We start from the raw sequence: 15,878 nt of genomic DNA on the forward strand, positions 1-15,878 counted from the left end.
CGCATAGGAGCTTAAATTCACACATTATTCTCTATGTAACACACATATTAAATGGCATTGTCTTTTTTTGTAAAACAGAGGATGTTTTCCTGCTGAGGACCAAGGATGAAAGGAACCCAGATGTCTATGCAATCTTCAGCACCATCAGGTGAATAATGTGTTTACAGGTTAACTACACACTCAATACTACTCACGTTTCCTAACACTAGAAGGTCAAACAGTGCCATCCTGACTGATAGAGATGCTAAAGCCTAAGTAATTGATTATTTGCAATTTGGTATAGTCCCATGGTGGTCAAAATACTGCAGTAGAGCATTACATGCATTACATACTGCAAATGTTACTGATCCACTTGCATTTCTTGTCAAATATTTTATCTAAATAATAAATAATAAAACGTTCAACTATATATCTCCCCTCTCTCCTCCACAGTAATGTGTTCCAGGGTTTTGCTGTGTGTGTTTACCGTATGGCTGACATCAGAGAAGCCTTCAATGGACCCTTTGCCCATAAGGAGGGCCCTGACTACCAGTGGGGAGCCTACGAAGGGAGGGTCCCTTATCCAAGACCAGGCGTGGTGAGTATATCATCTCTAACCCTAAATTTATTCTTAAGTGGCCAACCTTAATCATACATTTAGCATACTGTACTTACATTAATACATTTCTGCTTGGCAACATCAAAGGACCAGTGTGTAGGATAGTTTTTATAGTTACAGAACTGACAACTTGGGAATGAGACATGTTGTGAAGTGCACAGGAGAAACTATCGTGGCCGTGAAACTCGCAAAAAATGCACACAAAAAATGGAAAAGGCCCTTTCTATAATAATAATATATAATAATATTATTATATTCAGTGTGTAAAGCCCAGTTCAGACGAAAGATTCTCAACGAGATGAGTTGAAACGCTCTGTTCAACATTCTGCAACCTGGCCAGTTCACACTAATTCAACTAGATGACTAGTTATAGTGAATTATTTGCTACAGTTGCATTTTATTGATGAAACAATGAAACTCTCAATAAAATGGCAGATTTGTGAATTTGGATCTGTCCATGGGTGCATGGGTACATTTAAAGGCTTGTGCGAAATAGACTGATGAGGTGATCCTCTCTTTCCTCTGTCCAATACTCATTGACCAGCTGTTTGTTACTGACTTCACCAGCTGACTTCGCAACCGTTGACAACAGGTGATGTACCTTACGTTGAACTTCAGTCCGATGACTTGTATTCACGTTTCTACAGACATAATGTGGAGAACATTGTATTTTCCCTTAAACATATTTAGCTAAAGTCATAAAGTTGTGTACAAATTATTTAGAAGCGGTTGTCCAGGCCTACTGTGAGTGCTGAAACAGAGAGGGGAAAAGAATTGCAAATAGAAAGGTGATAAAAACATTCAAAATGAGGCATATAAAGTTTCCATATCAGTAAAGTAAACTACTGTATGTGGTAGTGCAGCTGTGGTGACTGTATACAGTACAGACCCTTCTTCTGGTTTATATCCCGACTCTCGGTGGAGCCCTGTCATGTTCTCTCAACCACATCACTGTAACTCAGGCTTATTATACTCACAAACACGCGTGTGTAGGCAACACACATATACACGATCATGTCGCGTGTGTAATTTCAACTCATTACCAGAGTGAAGGAGAGCGTATGGTGGCAGAAGGAATATGAATAATGTGAGAACAGAGCAGACACCTCTGTGGTTTCACTCCACTGACTCTCTGATTAACAGGAATGTTTTGGCCAAAAACTGAAAGTGAGAGTGTAAGAGAGAGAGGGAAAGAGGAAATGGAGGAAGAAGAAACAGGGGAAAAAGCTGATGATTCAGGGTAGGCTGATGAAGAGGAACAGATGGGAAGAAGAGAAGGAGTGAGAATATAGAGGGGGTTGATTTTTGCTTCTTTCTCCTTGAAATATTCAGAAAAACTCACTTGACAAAGATGCTATCCTACCTGATGTTTAGCTAAGGTAAAATATTATCTTGTAAAACAGTTTCAAATCAGTGATAATGACCTAGATTTGTCTATCTCACTTGCACTAGACAGAACATTCATTTCATTTACCTGGATTTTTCATTGTTACAGATTTAATCTTTTTAACCATGTAATATCCATCATGTCTCCTTACTCACCGGTCAAAACTGAACCAGCAATGGAAAATAAAAGTTCAGTTTCATCTTCCAAAATAATCCCTTTGAGAGATTTGTAGGATTTTCCTCCCTTGATGTTTATCTTGGATTGAAATATTACTGCACATTGTTTAAATTTGTGTCAGAACTAATTCTGTAATAGAGGAAATGATGGGATAGTCTCTTTATTGCAGATTTACCAGAGCTTCACTGGTAATCCTACCTGGACCTTGGCATTACATTACATTTTCTTTTTGATGTATTTGTCTGTCATCCATACTGGCATCCATTTTCATCCTAAAGTCTTATGTTTGATAGTTAAATATCAAACTTCTTGGATTGCTACTACTCATGTTTTGTCCTTAATTTACCTAAGTGTTTCTCTTGGATAGATTTTTGACATGAAAATCAACCACTATATTGTGCTGTCTCCTTGACAATTGGAGCATTGTCTGCATTTTTCTGCCTCCTGCCTGAACTGACTGATTTGATTCAAAGTGTCATATTTCCAAGGGTGAAGCGAAGGAGTTCCAATCTGCAACTGCACCGCTAGATGCCACAAAATCCTACAAACTGGTCCTTTAAGTTTTATTGTCTTTCAAAAGGTTATTACATTTACATTGCAATGCACTTTAAATGTTTAAATGTTCAATTAAAATAGCAGCTCCAGTGCTATTTTATGATTAAACTATATTATGTGCTATTACAGATGAGTTTTTTAAAACGTTGCAAATGTTGGTCTCCTCTGCTATGTCTGTTGGTTAAAATGGACACATTTCAGGGCTCACACGATGCATTCTGTGCTTAACACGCATACATGCAACCACACTCACATACGGTACATACACATACAAACACATACATACGCAGTCATAATGGACATGAATAGATGTCTGCCAAATATGCTCACCTCTTCTTTCTCTCATTAATCCTCCCCTGGTTGTCAGCTGGAGATTGAACACAGTCGACCTGTTGCACCAAAGTTTGGATGAGTTGACAACAGATTTTGGGGCTGTTCCAGTTTAGGTTTTATGTGTACAGATGAGGAATAGTTTAGTGAGCAGTTTAAAACAGACTGACATATCAAGGATGTTCCCTGAGAGCTGCACAAGTAGTGTGTAACTGTGTGAAAGTTGAAGTTACAAAAGGAAAGTGCATTATGTTGTTTTGTTTCTGTGTGTAAAAATAACAGTTACGTTGATTTTAGCATAGAGTTTACCCATTTTGAATAATACACAATTCATGCACTAAAAATCATATTTACATTTTTTGGAAAGCATTTGAAGTTAGAGAGTTGGAGAACTGAACTTGGATTTGCTTAAACATTCCACACCTTCTGGAATAAATTATAATTGATACCATTTATTGAACCATACTCAGAGGAATGTACCATTAGACATCAATAGTTTGTGCATTTTGAATCCAGCGTCCCTGCAGAGTTCAGATCCCCTCTCTGAAATTGAATCCAGACCTTACAGGGCTATTGTGTGTATCAGTTACTGTTGTGATAAGCAGAAGTAACAATATTTCTACCATATGGAAGTACAGTCTGGAATAGCTATACCAGGCAATGAGATTTACACAAATACCAATTGTTCAAATGACTAACGGCTCTCTCAAGAATCTCATCTGTGTAAGGGACTCAATCTCAATTAAATTCTACCCTTTTCTGAGCCTTAATTTATGATATTTGGCGAAGATGTCAGCCTCACGACTTTGGCAGATGTTTTCATTTTAGTCAGTTGCTGCTGGAGTTTTACTTTTCTTTACTGATGGAGCTTCCCTCTGCATCCCAGCCTCCCCCTTCATGAAGTGATCAGTTTGTCAGCCGATGCAGGTTATTTCAAAGTAATATCCTTTCTCTGTTCTCTCTTTACTTGTCTTTTTTTTGTATACTTGAGTAAAAATATCATTTACCACTGAGTAGCTAATCTGAGTGTTACTCTTGAAATCATCCCCAAAGCAACCTTTTTATTGTTCTTTCTTTGGCCAATTAAGACTACACTGGAGTCTTCTGAACTCTCCATTGCTGGAGGGAGAGCATTGCCACTGCATTGCATTGATTTTAATTTCACAAAAAGGCAGGTTACATCATCCTTTAATTGGGACATGAAGGGGATCCCAGAGTTTAAGAGAATCATGGATAAAGTGTGAGTGTGTGAGTTCTGAACGCTGTAAATCTTTCAATGGAACAATAGACAAACAAGCCATCACTCACGGTTTTGGCCACCAGCAGAGACAACAATAGAACTGAACAGCTGGCATTTTCTAGCCATAGTTGTATTAAACAAAACAGTTGCAGTGAAGACGTAGAAAAAAGGAGCTGTGCGTGACAAAGACTTTGGCTCCTTTGTAATGAATTGTTGATCTGAATCATTAGCAAACCCAAAGGTCATATGGTTGGCGTAAATGCCTTCACTTGGACAGTGTTCAACCCTCTTAATTATTTGAGTAATGCAGAATTTCAGCCAAGTACCAGCACATGAATTTTCTCATTACTACAGTGACACAAAAAGGAGGATTTTTAACTAACAACAAACTGCTTCTATAAAGCTGCTTTCAAACACATAACTTTACAACAGTGGTTGTGAACTTTAATCCAAAGTTTTCAGGCACAATAAAACTACTAATGAGGGTTCTTTGAGAAGACTTTAAGACCATAATTAGGCCACAATTCTTTTAAAGAAAGCACACCTCCCAGGGTTGGAAATGGTGGGAATGTAGAGTCAAGGTGGAAAATAGCCAGAGTTTTGCTTTAAACTCTTTAAACCCTTCTGTCTTGCTTCTGTTTGTGTATCCATACCTCCATCCATTTTTTTCCTCATCAGTTCGCCAGCCAAGAATTTTACCAAAACAGTTCTGCCTTAGATAACCCACCTCCCTTTTCCTTTTCCTTTCTCCACATCTATCTCATTTCCCCCATCCACCTTTCAAGTGCCCCAGTAAAATCACCAACCAGCCAGGCAGAGAGTTTGGAAGCACAAAGGACTTCCCTGATTCAGTGTTGCAATTTGCCCGTAACCACCCATTGATGTGGCGGCCAGTGTATCCTGCCCTGCGCCAGCCTGTGCTTGTAAAAGCCAACATTCCTTACAAGCTGAAACAAATCGTGGTGGACCGGGTCGAGGCAGAGGATGGGCAATATGATGTCATGTTCATTGGCACAGGTAAGTGTGTTTGTGATTCCAGAAACCAGAAACCAGAAACTTGTATTGCCATGTACTGTCACTTGATTTATTCAAGTTAGATTTGGTCTAACAGTGAAATGCATTTGGGATTTTAAGGATAAAACTTGTCACTTACAATATGTCTACACTTGTCTTTCAGATATTGGTACAGTATTGAAGGTCATTGCCCTGCACAGTGGAAACAGCCTGGAGACCGAGGAGATCACACTGGAGGAGCTACAAGTGTTTAAGGTAAGTTTTACTCATCAGGTCTCTCTACGTTTCTCTCTGCTTCCTCCTCAGTCATTTTTTTGTAAGGCCAAATAGGAGAAGCCTCCATTCACCATTAAAGATAACATTTCGTTCAGTGTGTCTCTGTCTGTGAACCACCACAAAAGTTATTTCAAAACCTAATCAGATTTATTCTCCTCATTTTTAAAGAATAATTCTTTTTAATTTACTCCCCTTTCACATTTTGGGTTTTCTTATTGCAAGCCTTGTCACACATTGTGAGGTCAATTATTTTCATTATTGCAGGTGCCGACTCCAATTACATCAATGGACATATCTGTGAAAAGGGTAAGCTGATTTAACCGTGATTGCTAGCTTTAAAGGTCACTTATATTAACTTAAACTTTTATCTTCATTATGCCTTACTCCCTTTGTTATTCCTCTCATCATCTCAAACAGCAAGCCCTGTATGTGGGCTCTCCAGCAGGTGTGGCACAGGTGAAGTTACATCGCTGTGAGACTTATGGAAAGGCCTGTGCTGAGTGCTGCCTGGCCAGAGACCCGTACTGCGCCTGGGACGGATCCTTGTGCGCACGATACGTGCCCAACAGCAAGCGCCGCTTTCGCAGACAGGACATCAGGCATGGAAACCCTGCATTGCAGTGTGTGGATCAGAATCTGAGTGGTAAGAGTGAGTGCTTTGTAATTATGCAGGACTATTTCTTGGCCAGGTGAAGTGACTTCCCTGATTCATCACAGTGGTGACGACACTCCGGGAAGTTACAGCACCTGGCCTAGCAACTTGTAAAACTGCAACGTTTTTTTTTTGCTGTTTTTTTTATGGATCAAACAATCAAGATATAACTTAACTTATTTATTAGTGAGCTTCAGAGGTGCTGACAGCATGATAGCAGACTAGCTGTTCCCCCCTTCTTCGGTCGGCAAAGCTATTAAGACATGAGACTGGTAACAATCTTCTCATCTAACGCTTGGCAAGAAAGTGAATAAGCTTCTTCCCAAAATGTTGAATTCTGCCTTTATTAAAGGGTTCGTTGCTGGGAAGATTAAGGTTAGGATGCTCCATCTGCTCCACCCAAAAAAAAAAGTTGTACCACATTTTTCCCAGGAAACTGTAGATAAGCATTACTTCTTGTATGGTCTAGACAAGGGTGGTGCTCTCCTTACACACTCTAAACTATTTAGCTGTGGATAGGAAGAATACCAGTGAGGCTCCATTCTTGTGTATACTCTACATGAGTCTGTAAACACCTTGAGGTCCAGGGGAAGATGCTATTGGACATGTGCCAACCGTTTTTGAATGAAGACTGTATATGTGTGTTTGTGTCTGTAAGGGTCAGTGGACGTCTTTGTGCCTCTTTCTCAGGATGGTTTGGGAGAAGTCTGATTTGTGCAAAGTCTGTCAGTTTATCCAAGCTGTGTGAGACAAATGTTCAACAGTTTATTAGACAGAAAATGTATGTTAACTCTTCAACAACACGTGTCTGTTTACACATTACACATTCAGTGTATGAAGAACACAACATTGTACTTATTTCACACCAGATCTTGCATCTTGTATGAGACTGTGTTAATGGAAGATGAGAAATTATGTTTTTGCCATCATTGGTCCTTTATAACGTTGGTGAGAGGATAGGAAGACAGAACGAAAAATGCTGGTATGTGGGTGTGGGGAGAGAGAGAGAGAGAGAGAGAGAGGGAAAGACCTGACAGATAAGCTCAAAGTGTCTGTCATCAGCAATCATATAAAAAGCAAGAGCAAATAAAAGTAGAAAGACAAATGAGTGGGAGAAAATGGAAGTAGGGGATGTGGAGGTGAGATTGAGAAAAAGTGTGAAGACAGACAAAGAGGAGAAAAATTAGGCTATGGAGCGGCAGGGATGAAGGGTGTGTGTTGGCTGTGTGTTTGCTCACCTGAGTGTAGGTATGGTGCTGAGGTGATGAAGTATGCCGCCCTCGGGGCCTTTGGATGAACCCACGTTTTTACAAAGTTTCTTTGTGCCAAAGTGTCAAGTCGTTGAGGCATGTGTTTCTCTTGCTAAGACTGAAATATCATCCTATTGTTTGCTATTTGTTAGAGATTAATTCTAAATGTGTACTCACATGAACTCAAGTGAATGTTATACAACAAGCTACTGGCAAAGATACTGCCTGCTTTAGTAGCTGTGTCTCCATATCACTATTATAATCAGACACACATCATCTGTTTTCTGAGGTTTTCAGTTCAGATTGCAACTGTTCCTTAGTAAGTATTTGGGATTGATGTCTCTAAGAAACAGTTCAACATTTCCCCTTTCATTTTCTTCTTGAGAGTTGGATGAGAAGATCAATACTGCTCTCATGCATGCTAAATATAAAGGTGAATCCAGCAGCAGGTTAACTTAGCTTAACATAAAGACTGCAAACAGGGGTAAAGAGCTGCTGCTGGGTCATAAAGGTCTTGTTCAAAACACTATAATAAATAAATAACTTCCAAATTCACAAAAACAAATATTCACGGACTCATTGGCAGTGTGCAAGCCATACCTTGGCTTTCTGGGGAGCTCATGCTCATCTTTTTTTCTTTCTCAAGAGAGGACTGACTGACTCACACTATGCTGACTATAAAACAGAGCAACAAATAAGTCAGTGGCTCTGGTCAGTTTGTTCAGTTCAGTTTAGGCTGTGGCCACTGCGAGGTTGCTGAGCCCAGCTCCATTGCCCCTCTCCAGTCTTGGCAGTCCAAAGCTCCTGTGCTAGCGGTGTAGACAAACCTCCACGGTACTTTGAGCTTGCAGTCTGGGTACAGTCGGCTGATGGGATAGCTCGTAGCGCATGCACCAGTACTGTGTTACAACAAAAAAGGTCCATGTTGCAACAATCCCCTGATACTTTCGTCTCAGTGACAAGGCACAACTTCCGTTTGACACAGTTTTTTTTTCCTGTAGATATCCAACTAATGAAAAGTGCGTTGACTAAAACTGTGAAATGTGCATTCTCCAGACATAAAAAAGTTTATATCCTTTCTTTTTTAGGATTCACACTACTCAGATTGTTCCTGTAAAGGTGCCTTACATGTACATAGTCGAATGTGCCACTCAAGAGGACTTTTACGCATAGAATAGGTGTCTGTAAAGAGAATCAAACCCATACCAGGAGTTAAGTCTGTTACTTTTGCAGTGCTGTTTAGACTTTATTTTCATTCTTTCACAATCTTTCACATTGTCTCTTTTTCAACCAGAAGAGCTCGATGTGACAGAAGACAGGGTGGTGTATGCGACAGAGAACAACAGCACCTTCCTGGAGTGTGTTCCTCGCTCTCCACAAGCTACTGTTACCTGGCTCGTCCAACGTGACGACCACAAGGAAGAGGTAAGATGATAAGTACATAGCCATCAGATGAAAGTCAAGATGATAAAATGCCATACTGTTCTAATATATTATGGGTGGACAGTGGGGAACCAACAGTGGCCAGAGTTACTACCTTTAAAAGTGAGATTTGTGTGTGAATTTGGCAAGTGGTTGACACTTTTGACAACCATTTGACATATGGTTGAAATTAAGCAGTTATATTTCAAAGGAAAATGTACAACTGCTCGTTCTCTTGGATAAACAGAGCATTCTTTGCAAACCTTGACCATATGCCACTGAAAGCTTAAGTGTCACTCAATGTCTACTGTGACTTAAACGCAGACTTGCAAAGTCCTTTTAAAGCGCTACTTAGAAAAATTATGTTGCTCTATTTGCCCACACCCACAGTAATCATTCATTTGTTTGAGGCTATGTTTCTCCAAGCTTAACCTAGTGCTTCGGTCAGCCATGCAAGTATTAAGGCATTACCACCCCTCTCCATTTCCTTGCAAATAAACATTTGGCTGCCACTCCAGCTGACAAGGCTGCCATGTTTGTGTTGGCAAAGAGGGATAGTTAGACAAGCAGAGGGATGGAATCTAAAGGGGGGGGGGTGTACAGAAGGTAGATTGAGAAAAGAGGTATAGCAGAGAGACGTGGGGTGGAGGTAGGTAAGGTAAGAAAAGGAGAATGAGAGGAAAGAAAAAGCTAGAGAAAGTAAAAACTAACAGTGACTGGATTTCATGGTACATTCTTGCTGTTGCAATTCAAGCTGAGAAAACAGTTCAAAGAGCCCCGTTCTCCCTCTTTCTTTTCTCATGCTACAAAGTGGATTATTTCCCCCAAATTTTCCTGATTTATTTTTTATAGTTTGGTGAATAGGCTCAACACAGTGATGGCACAATTTTTACAGGGATTTTTCTATAAACAAAGTCTTCTGCCATCAGAATAAATTGGAAGATAAAGATGATCTCATAAAGTTTTGATGTAACAGAAGTGGCTTTAAAAATCCTATTGTCATGGCACTCGCCATGTTTTGAAACATTTATGTACCACAAAAGCCATTTGCGACATCAAAAGCATCAAATTTCAATTAATCTTGAAAAATAAAAATTTGCTTAAAGTTTTGCAAAGAAACCTTAACCAATTTAACTTTGCTGTATAAAGGTGTAAACTATAAGTGTGACTCATTTGTTTTCTTTTGTATACCATTGCAGTGATATGACTATACAGTCACAGTCCAATCTGAAACCAAGCCACTACAATTCAAGTGAATGTGGTTCTTATTTCCTCTGCATCATTAACCATATGTCATATACGAAAAGATAGAAACGTTTTCCCTTTGCATCACTCAGGTGAAGCTGGACGATCGTGTAATGTCTACAGAGCAGGGCCTCCTGTTTCGTCGCCTCTTCCGCCAGGACGAAGGCGTGTACATCTGCCGCTCCCGAGAGCACGGTTTCACACAGACCTTGGTCCGCCTCACCCTCGAAGTCCTCCAGGGGGAGACTGTGGACGAGCTCATGGCACGTGACAACGCCGGCCTCTCTGATTCATTTAAGGACCGGTCAGGAGGCTACAGGGCCTGGATGCCATGCAGCACATACAGCAGGGGCAGCTCGTCAAGCCAAATGGGTCAGTCACGTACATGGTTTAAGGATATCATGCAGCTGATTGGACCATCAAACCTGCCGCACGTTGAGGAGTACTGCGAGAGGATGTGGTGCAACGACAAGCTGAGGAGGAAACACAAGAGCATGCTGGAGAAATACCGCCAGGCGCAGGAGAGTGCCAGGAAGGCTCGTAGCAAGAGCTCCGGAGAAAGGAATCGGACACCGAGGGATCTCAGTGCATGGGAGGAGTAACAGGGAAGAGGCGAGTGGGGGAGAAAGAAGGCGAAAATTGAAGAAGAAAAAAGGGACAAAGATTACCGTATAGGGCAGGATGAATTGGGCAGCAAAAAGGGCGAAGACCAGCATCAACTCCTAACAGTTGAAACTCTTTTAAGAATAAAGTAGATCAGAGCTGAACCTAACAGAAAAGATTTTATGAAATGAGTGCATGTATAGGTCAGGTGGTTCTGGATATGGCCCAAAAAAGACAGAAGTGTTTGGTTGTCTGGAAAGACAGACAAAAGAGACCACTACTGAACTGAACAGGTTGTTGCTGATGTAATGAGCTTGATGAAGAAAAGATGAGAGACAGTCTTTCAAATACACTCAGAGGACGCTTACCAAGGATTCCTCCCCCCTCTCACACTTGAGATTACACTTGTATACTTCTACAGTTATTGAAATGACAGACACTGCTTTCATTTCATCAAGTTATATAAAACCTTCAAAACTTCACAAACCTCAGATTTATAAAAACATATGCATGCTTTTGGACTGACTTTCCTGGCAGCCTTGTGGACTCTTTGATGAACAGTTGGCTCCTGGCAGATTGGGGCTTCAAAACAGATCACTTTTATTTACTTTGCATCTTTGGATTACAAAAAAGTGCCAATCTGACACACATGGACACATACGCTTTCTCTCCATTAGTTTTTCTCACTCCCAAGCTGGACAAATTTCTCACAATGAAATCACTGGATTCATCAGTTGGTATTTAATGGTCCATGTGTCTTGCCTTGCTTTTTTAAAATCAAATATTAATGCATGACTTCAGCTCAAGACATAACTGACTTTGCAGTATATTTATAAGAGGCATATGCAGCTAATGCACACAGACTCTTATCTCGCCAGTGTACATGGATACAAACACACACTCATACATAAACTGAAATCCCACTCACCCTTCACACTGAACGCACAAGCTCAACTAGCTCAAACTGGAAGCTACCATGAGACGACTGTTGATGGTTCAACAGATTAAAGGCACATTGCTTTGTTTTTACTGCTGTGGGTTGAACGTTCCATTAAACACCAGCTACAGATAAAAACTCCCCCCTCAGCGACCCTTAAAAAAGGATATTTCACGGGGGCTTCTTTTCATGCTTTTGGGTACATACCGTAACACCTCCTGGAATGTACCTAATGGCCACAGTCATGGCTCCGATTCTTACTTCCTTGGAAAACTAAGTCTGTGACATTTAGATCAATCCAACCAGTTTTTTCAAGTCAGTAAAAAACCAGCCAATAAAGGAGAAAACATATATCCTGACCCCTCAGTGGTATCCTCGCCTCACACTTTAATCATCCACTAAACTCATTTTCCCAAGGTTTCTCTGTGTGCCGTAGCTCTCCAGTGAAAATAGAGGGAACAATAGAAGGGGTCAGCTGTAATGGCCGAGTCCTCTTGTGCTTTCTGCTTTGTAAACACTGGTTTTAAGACGGTTCATGGTTTGAACACATGATAATCCACATTGTTATTGTCTTTAGTTTTGCTCTTATAATATAACTTTTTTCACAAAAACGAATAACAGGTTTCAGGTTTTCCTTCTAGGCAGCAGGTGGAGAAGAGAACATGGGGTTTTGAGTAGATGTAAGCATTGTAGCCTAGAGTCAAATCTGGCTTCAGATGTATAAAAGAGAAGTGTAGAGGTCAGGGCAGAAAGAGAGCTTCGGTTTCATTGAGGGGCTATGTGTGGATGGGAGCTTCAGTAATAATATAAAATATTAGAAATAACCACAAACTGAAGAAGAAAGATAATGTGAATAGAATTGTGTAAACAGATTTTTTGACTGAAAAGAGTTTTAAGAGTTGCTTTCAGCTGTATCACTTATATAACATTAGAATACATTAATGGAGGCTTTTGACTTGCATTACTTATCTAGAAATCTCCTCTGGCCTCAACATGGATGTCCAGTGGAGATCTGTGTAAATGATTGCGAAATATAATACACCCAATAAACAATGGAAAACATGTGCCTATATGTCTCTATAGTTTAAAGCTACCAGATTCATATTTTTTTAATTGTGTTTAACTCTTTAATCTTTGTCCCTGTCTGTGTACAAGTCCAAGCTGAGATTACTATTTTTACTGTGACTGAGGAAATTCTAGCGATAAAGTGGTGAATTAATCAGTTTCCAATTATAAACCATACAAAGGGTAACCACGGTTACTGGATTGATTTGAATATAGCTACACACATTTAGAAACACAATCACCTGTTGCTAATAGCCTGTTGTTGCCAACAAACTGAGGACCTTCGATATGGGAGCCAGAGAAATCTCAGTAATACGTGGACATATGGAAGATGGTATATCAATTCTGGGAGCCCACTCATTGTTTAAAATTAGACAGGAAGTAACATTAACTCCAGTGAACTTGGTGACCTTTTTGTAACCTTCATGGCGTGTGAATGGCTTCTCAGAGGAAAAATTTAAAGAGAGGAGGAGTGAAGGGAGAAGAAAGGTGAGGAAGATTAAAATATAAAAAGTACTACAGGCATCTTGTGAAGGCTGTATTTGCAATTTAAAAAAACCCCAAAATCAATTTTTCCAGAGTTCCATCAGTAGAAGTATTTCAAAAAGTCCAGTTTGTACAGCACACCTAAACACGCGTTTTACTCTAACAAAGTTTATTATCTTAGTTTCAGCATTGTGAGAGTGGCTATTAGACTCCACTTATGGTGTTTTCTCTAATAATATTGCTTATGATGTCTATCTTAACTGAAAGAAAATGACAGGAGGACGGTATGCATGAAACAGAGAGAGAGACAGTTAGCAGGGTAAAATAGGGTTAAAAATCCCAAAGTAAATTTTTTCTGTACACAAGTACTTGGTCTGGTCTGCTTTGGTCTATGGTGATGATAAAAAACTGAACCACTATCATCAGAAATTTAAATTTGTGTTTAAGGTATAACTTTTGTGACTGGTTGTAAACTTAGTGTGTAAAATTGTCTAAAAATACAAGTTTCCTTTTTATAGCAACTGTCATAAGATGGACCGGCCAAACGAAATGCTGACACTTTTTTTGCTGGACAATGTTTTTGGGACACAAACGTCACCTTAGGATGACATTAATTTGTGCATTTGTGTGCCAATATGGAATTTTTTGTTAAAGACAAATATGTGCATCACTGATTTAAAGTAGTTACTGCATGTTCAGAGTACACATTGTAAAGACTTCAGATGCATTTCAGTTGTTGTACAGTTGTACAAAGTGTGTTGTGGTGTTGCATATTACATTTACTTTAACTCTTAAGCTATAGATAGTTAAGTGCAGTTTGTCAACTTTTTAACTTTTATCTTAGACACGTGTTCAATTTACAGCACTTATCCTGCCTTAACGTTCAACTATATTATTTTACAGTATTTATAAGAACAACGACTCAAACATTCATCAGTGTGATCAATGTATTGTGATAATTTTTGTAAAACTGGGGAAGGATTTCACTGCAGCATTTTGGGAAGTCAGCAGTCCAACGAGCACACCATAGCCGTTTAAATTTGAAGGGTTCAACAAGCACGATTTCCCTGCAGAAAACAGTCTCCCGGACATACAGGCAACAACACTCTCAATGTATAATATAGTGTAAGGGTCCTTGGATTAAAAATGAACAACAACTTGGTGAACTGTCCCTTTATTGTACTGTAAAATTGTGCTGGTTGTAGGGTCTCTGACAGAGCCTAATTTAAATGTGTATTTAAGTTTTATTTAAGTGTCTTTCTACCATGCATGCTATGTACTTGTATGCTATTTAACGCCATTAAAAGTTGACTTTCTAACATAAAGGAGGTGACCTCTGACTGAGTGTTTTAAAGAATTTTACTTGTTGGGGGCAGAATGGGAGTCTATTTAATGTTTTGGCGGGACAAGATTAATGGCGCCAGTGACATAAACACAGACAAACAGCAGTGCCCTGAAATGAGCCATTTTTATAAACCATAGCTTTTACTGTACTTAAACCAAGACATGCTCTATTTAATGCTGAATCAACAACATGCAGTCTGCACACCTGCAACAAGTCTGTTTGGCTTTTAATGTCAGGGTGGAATTGACTGGCTCTACTGCTTTCATTTATTATTTTTATTTGTGTGTGTTTATGTCTTTCTATACATGTGAGGACCAAAATATTCTTGGCTGAAAGGCAAAAAAATAACTTTTACCTTCCTTGGCTCATAAGGGTTAAGTTAAGGTTATGGTTACCCTTAGGGTAATCCTAAAGTTACAGTAAGTTTGGGATAGAGTTAGAAAACAAATGCAGTGAAGGTCCCCATATAACACAAATGTCTATCACTTGTACTTTCTGTTTATGTATGTGTGTGTGTGTGCACTTAAGTGTTCATATTAGCAGGCGGACATGTGCATGCCTGTGATTGCGGATTTACAAACCCAGTGGTGACACATTACGTTACCCAGTTACTGGGTCTAGCCATGCATGTGATTGGAAGGTAATTGGCCTGTTACATCTGTGGAAATTTGCAGTAACAATGGCTGCTTGTCGCTTCAGCAAACTCACCATCACATAAAAACCAAACCTGCCATGATGTCACACCTTGACAATTACTGCAACCATAAAAACACACACAAATGCAGGTTATACACACAAGCTTTGCACACACAGATGTGGAGATGTCATAAAGACAAACAGACGCATTGCCCTGGATAAAACCCCAGAATGCAAATTCTGATGTCAGTCTCCACTGTATAAAAGTAATTAAAGTGGGCCCTGTGTTTGTTCACAGTTTAGTATGGGTCAGGCCTCAATTTCTTTTATATGTAGGCCTTCAAATTAGTTAATTATACATTGAAGGGGAAAAAACACAAACTGGAAGTTCTTATATTCTAAAATAAAAATGTATGGGTCATACAAGTCATAGGTCAAAGTCTACTTTTCAGCACTGCATTTAGACTACATTCAAACGAGTTACGTTGAAAATGAATGAAATTATCTAACACTGTGAAGTCCTCACTTTTAAAGAATGAAGATTTATTGAAGCCTCTGATACACAGAATTCAACAAAATCACACAAAGTCGCAGTGGGAAAGTAGCCTAAATGTAGTCAAAAAACTGACCTACAGGTAACAGCCACACTAGACTGACAGT

At 39.6% G+C, this 15,878-nt stretch overlaps 1 protein-coding gene across 2 annotated transcripts in view; it reads left to right on the forward strand.

The window, feature by feature from the left end:
* The window catches only part of sema3bl (sema domain, immunoglobulin domain (Ig), short basic domain, secreted, (semaphorin) 3bl), a 63,324-nt gene extending 48,762 nt beyond the window's left edge, over window positions 1-14,562 (forward strand). Inside the window, exons 9-16 of one of the 2 annotated variants that reach the window (XM_051424469.1) lie at window positions 79-148; window positions 433-577; window positions 5,073-5,304; window positions 5,465-5,556; window positions 5,842-5,883; window positions 5,995-6,220; window positions 8,777-8,904; window positions 10,239-14,562. In XM_051424469.1, coding sequence (XP_051280429.1) covers window positions 79-148; window positions 433-577; window positions 5,073-5,304; window positions 5,465-5,556; window positions 5,842-5,883; window positions 5,995-6,220; window positions 8,777-8,904; window positions 10,239-10,748 — 1,445 coding nt within the window. In that variant the 3' untranslated portion in view covers window positions 10,749-14,562. Of the gene's footprint in view, window positions 1-78; window positions 149-432; window positions 578-5,072; window positions 5,305-5,464; window positions 5,557-5,841; window positions 5,884-5,994; window positions 6,221-8,773; window positions 8,905-10,238 lie in introns of both variants that reach the window. The other variant, XM_051424468.1, reaches the window with a different exon arrangement.
* Window positions 14,563-15,878: the final 1,316 nt, after the last annotated feature.

The sequence above is a fragment of the Dicentrarchus labrax genome, unplaced genomic scaffold (assembly GCF_905237075.1).
Source record: "Dicentrarchus labrax unplaced genomic scaffold, dlabrax2021, whole genome shotgun sequence".
NCBI classification, from domain to species: domain Eukaryota; kingdom Metazoa; phylum Chordata; class Actinopteri; family Moronidae; genus Dicentrarchus; species Dicentrarchus labrax.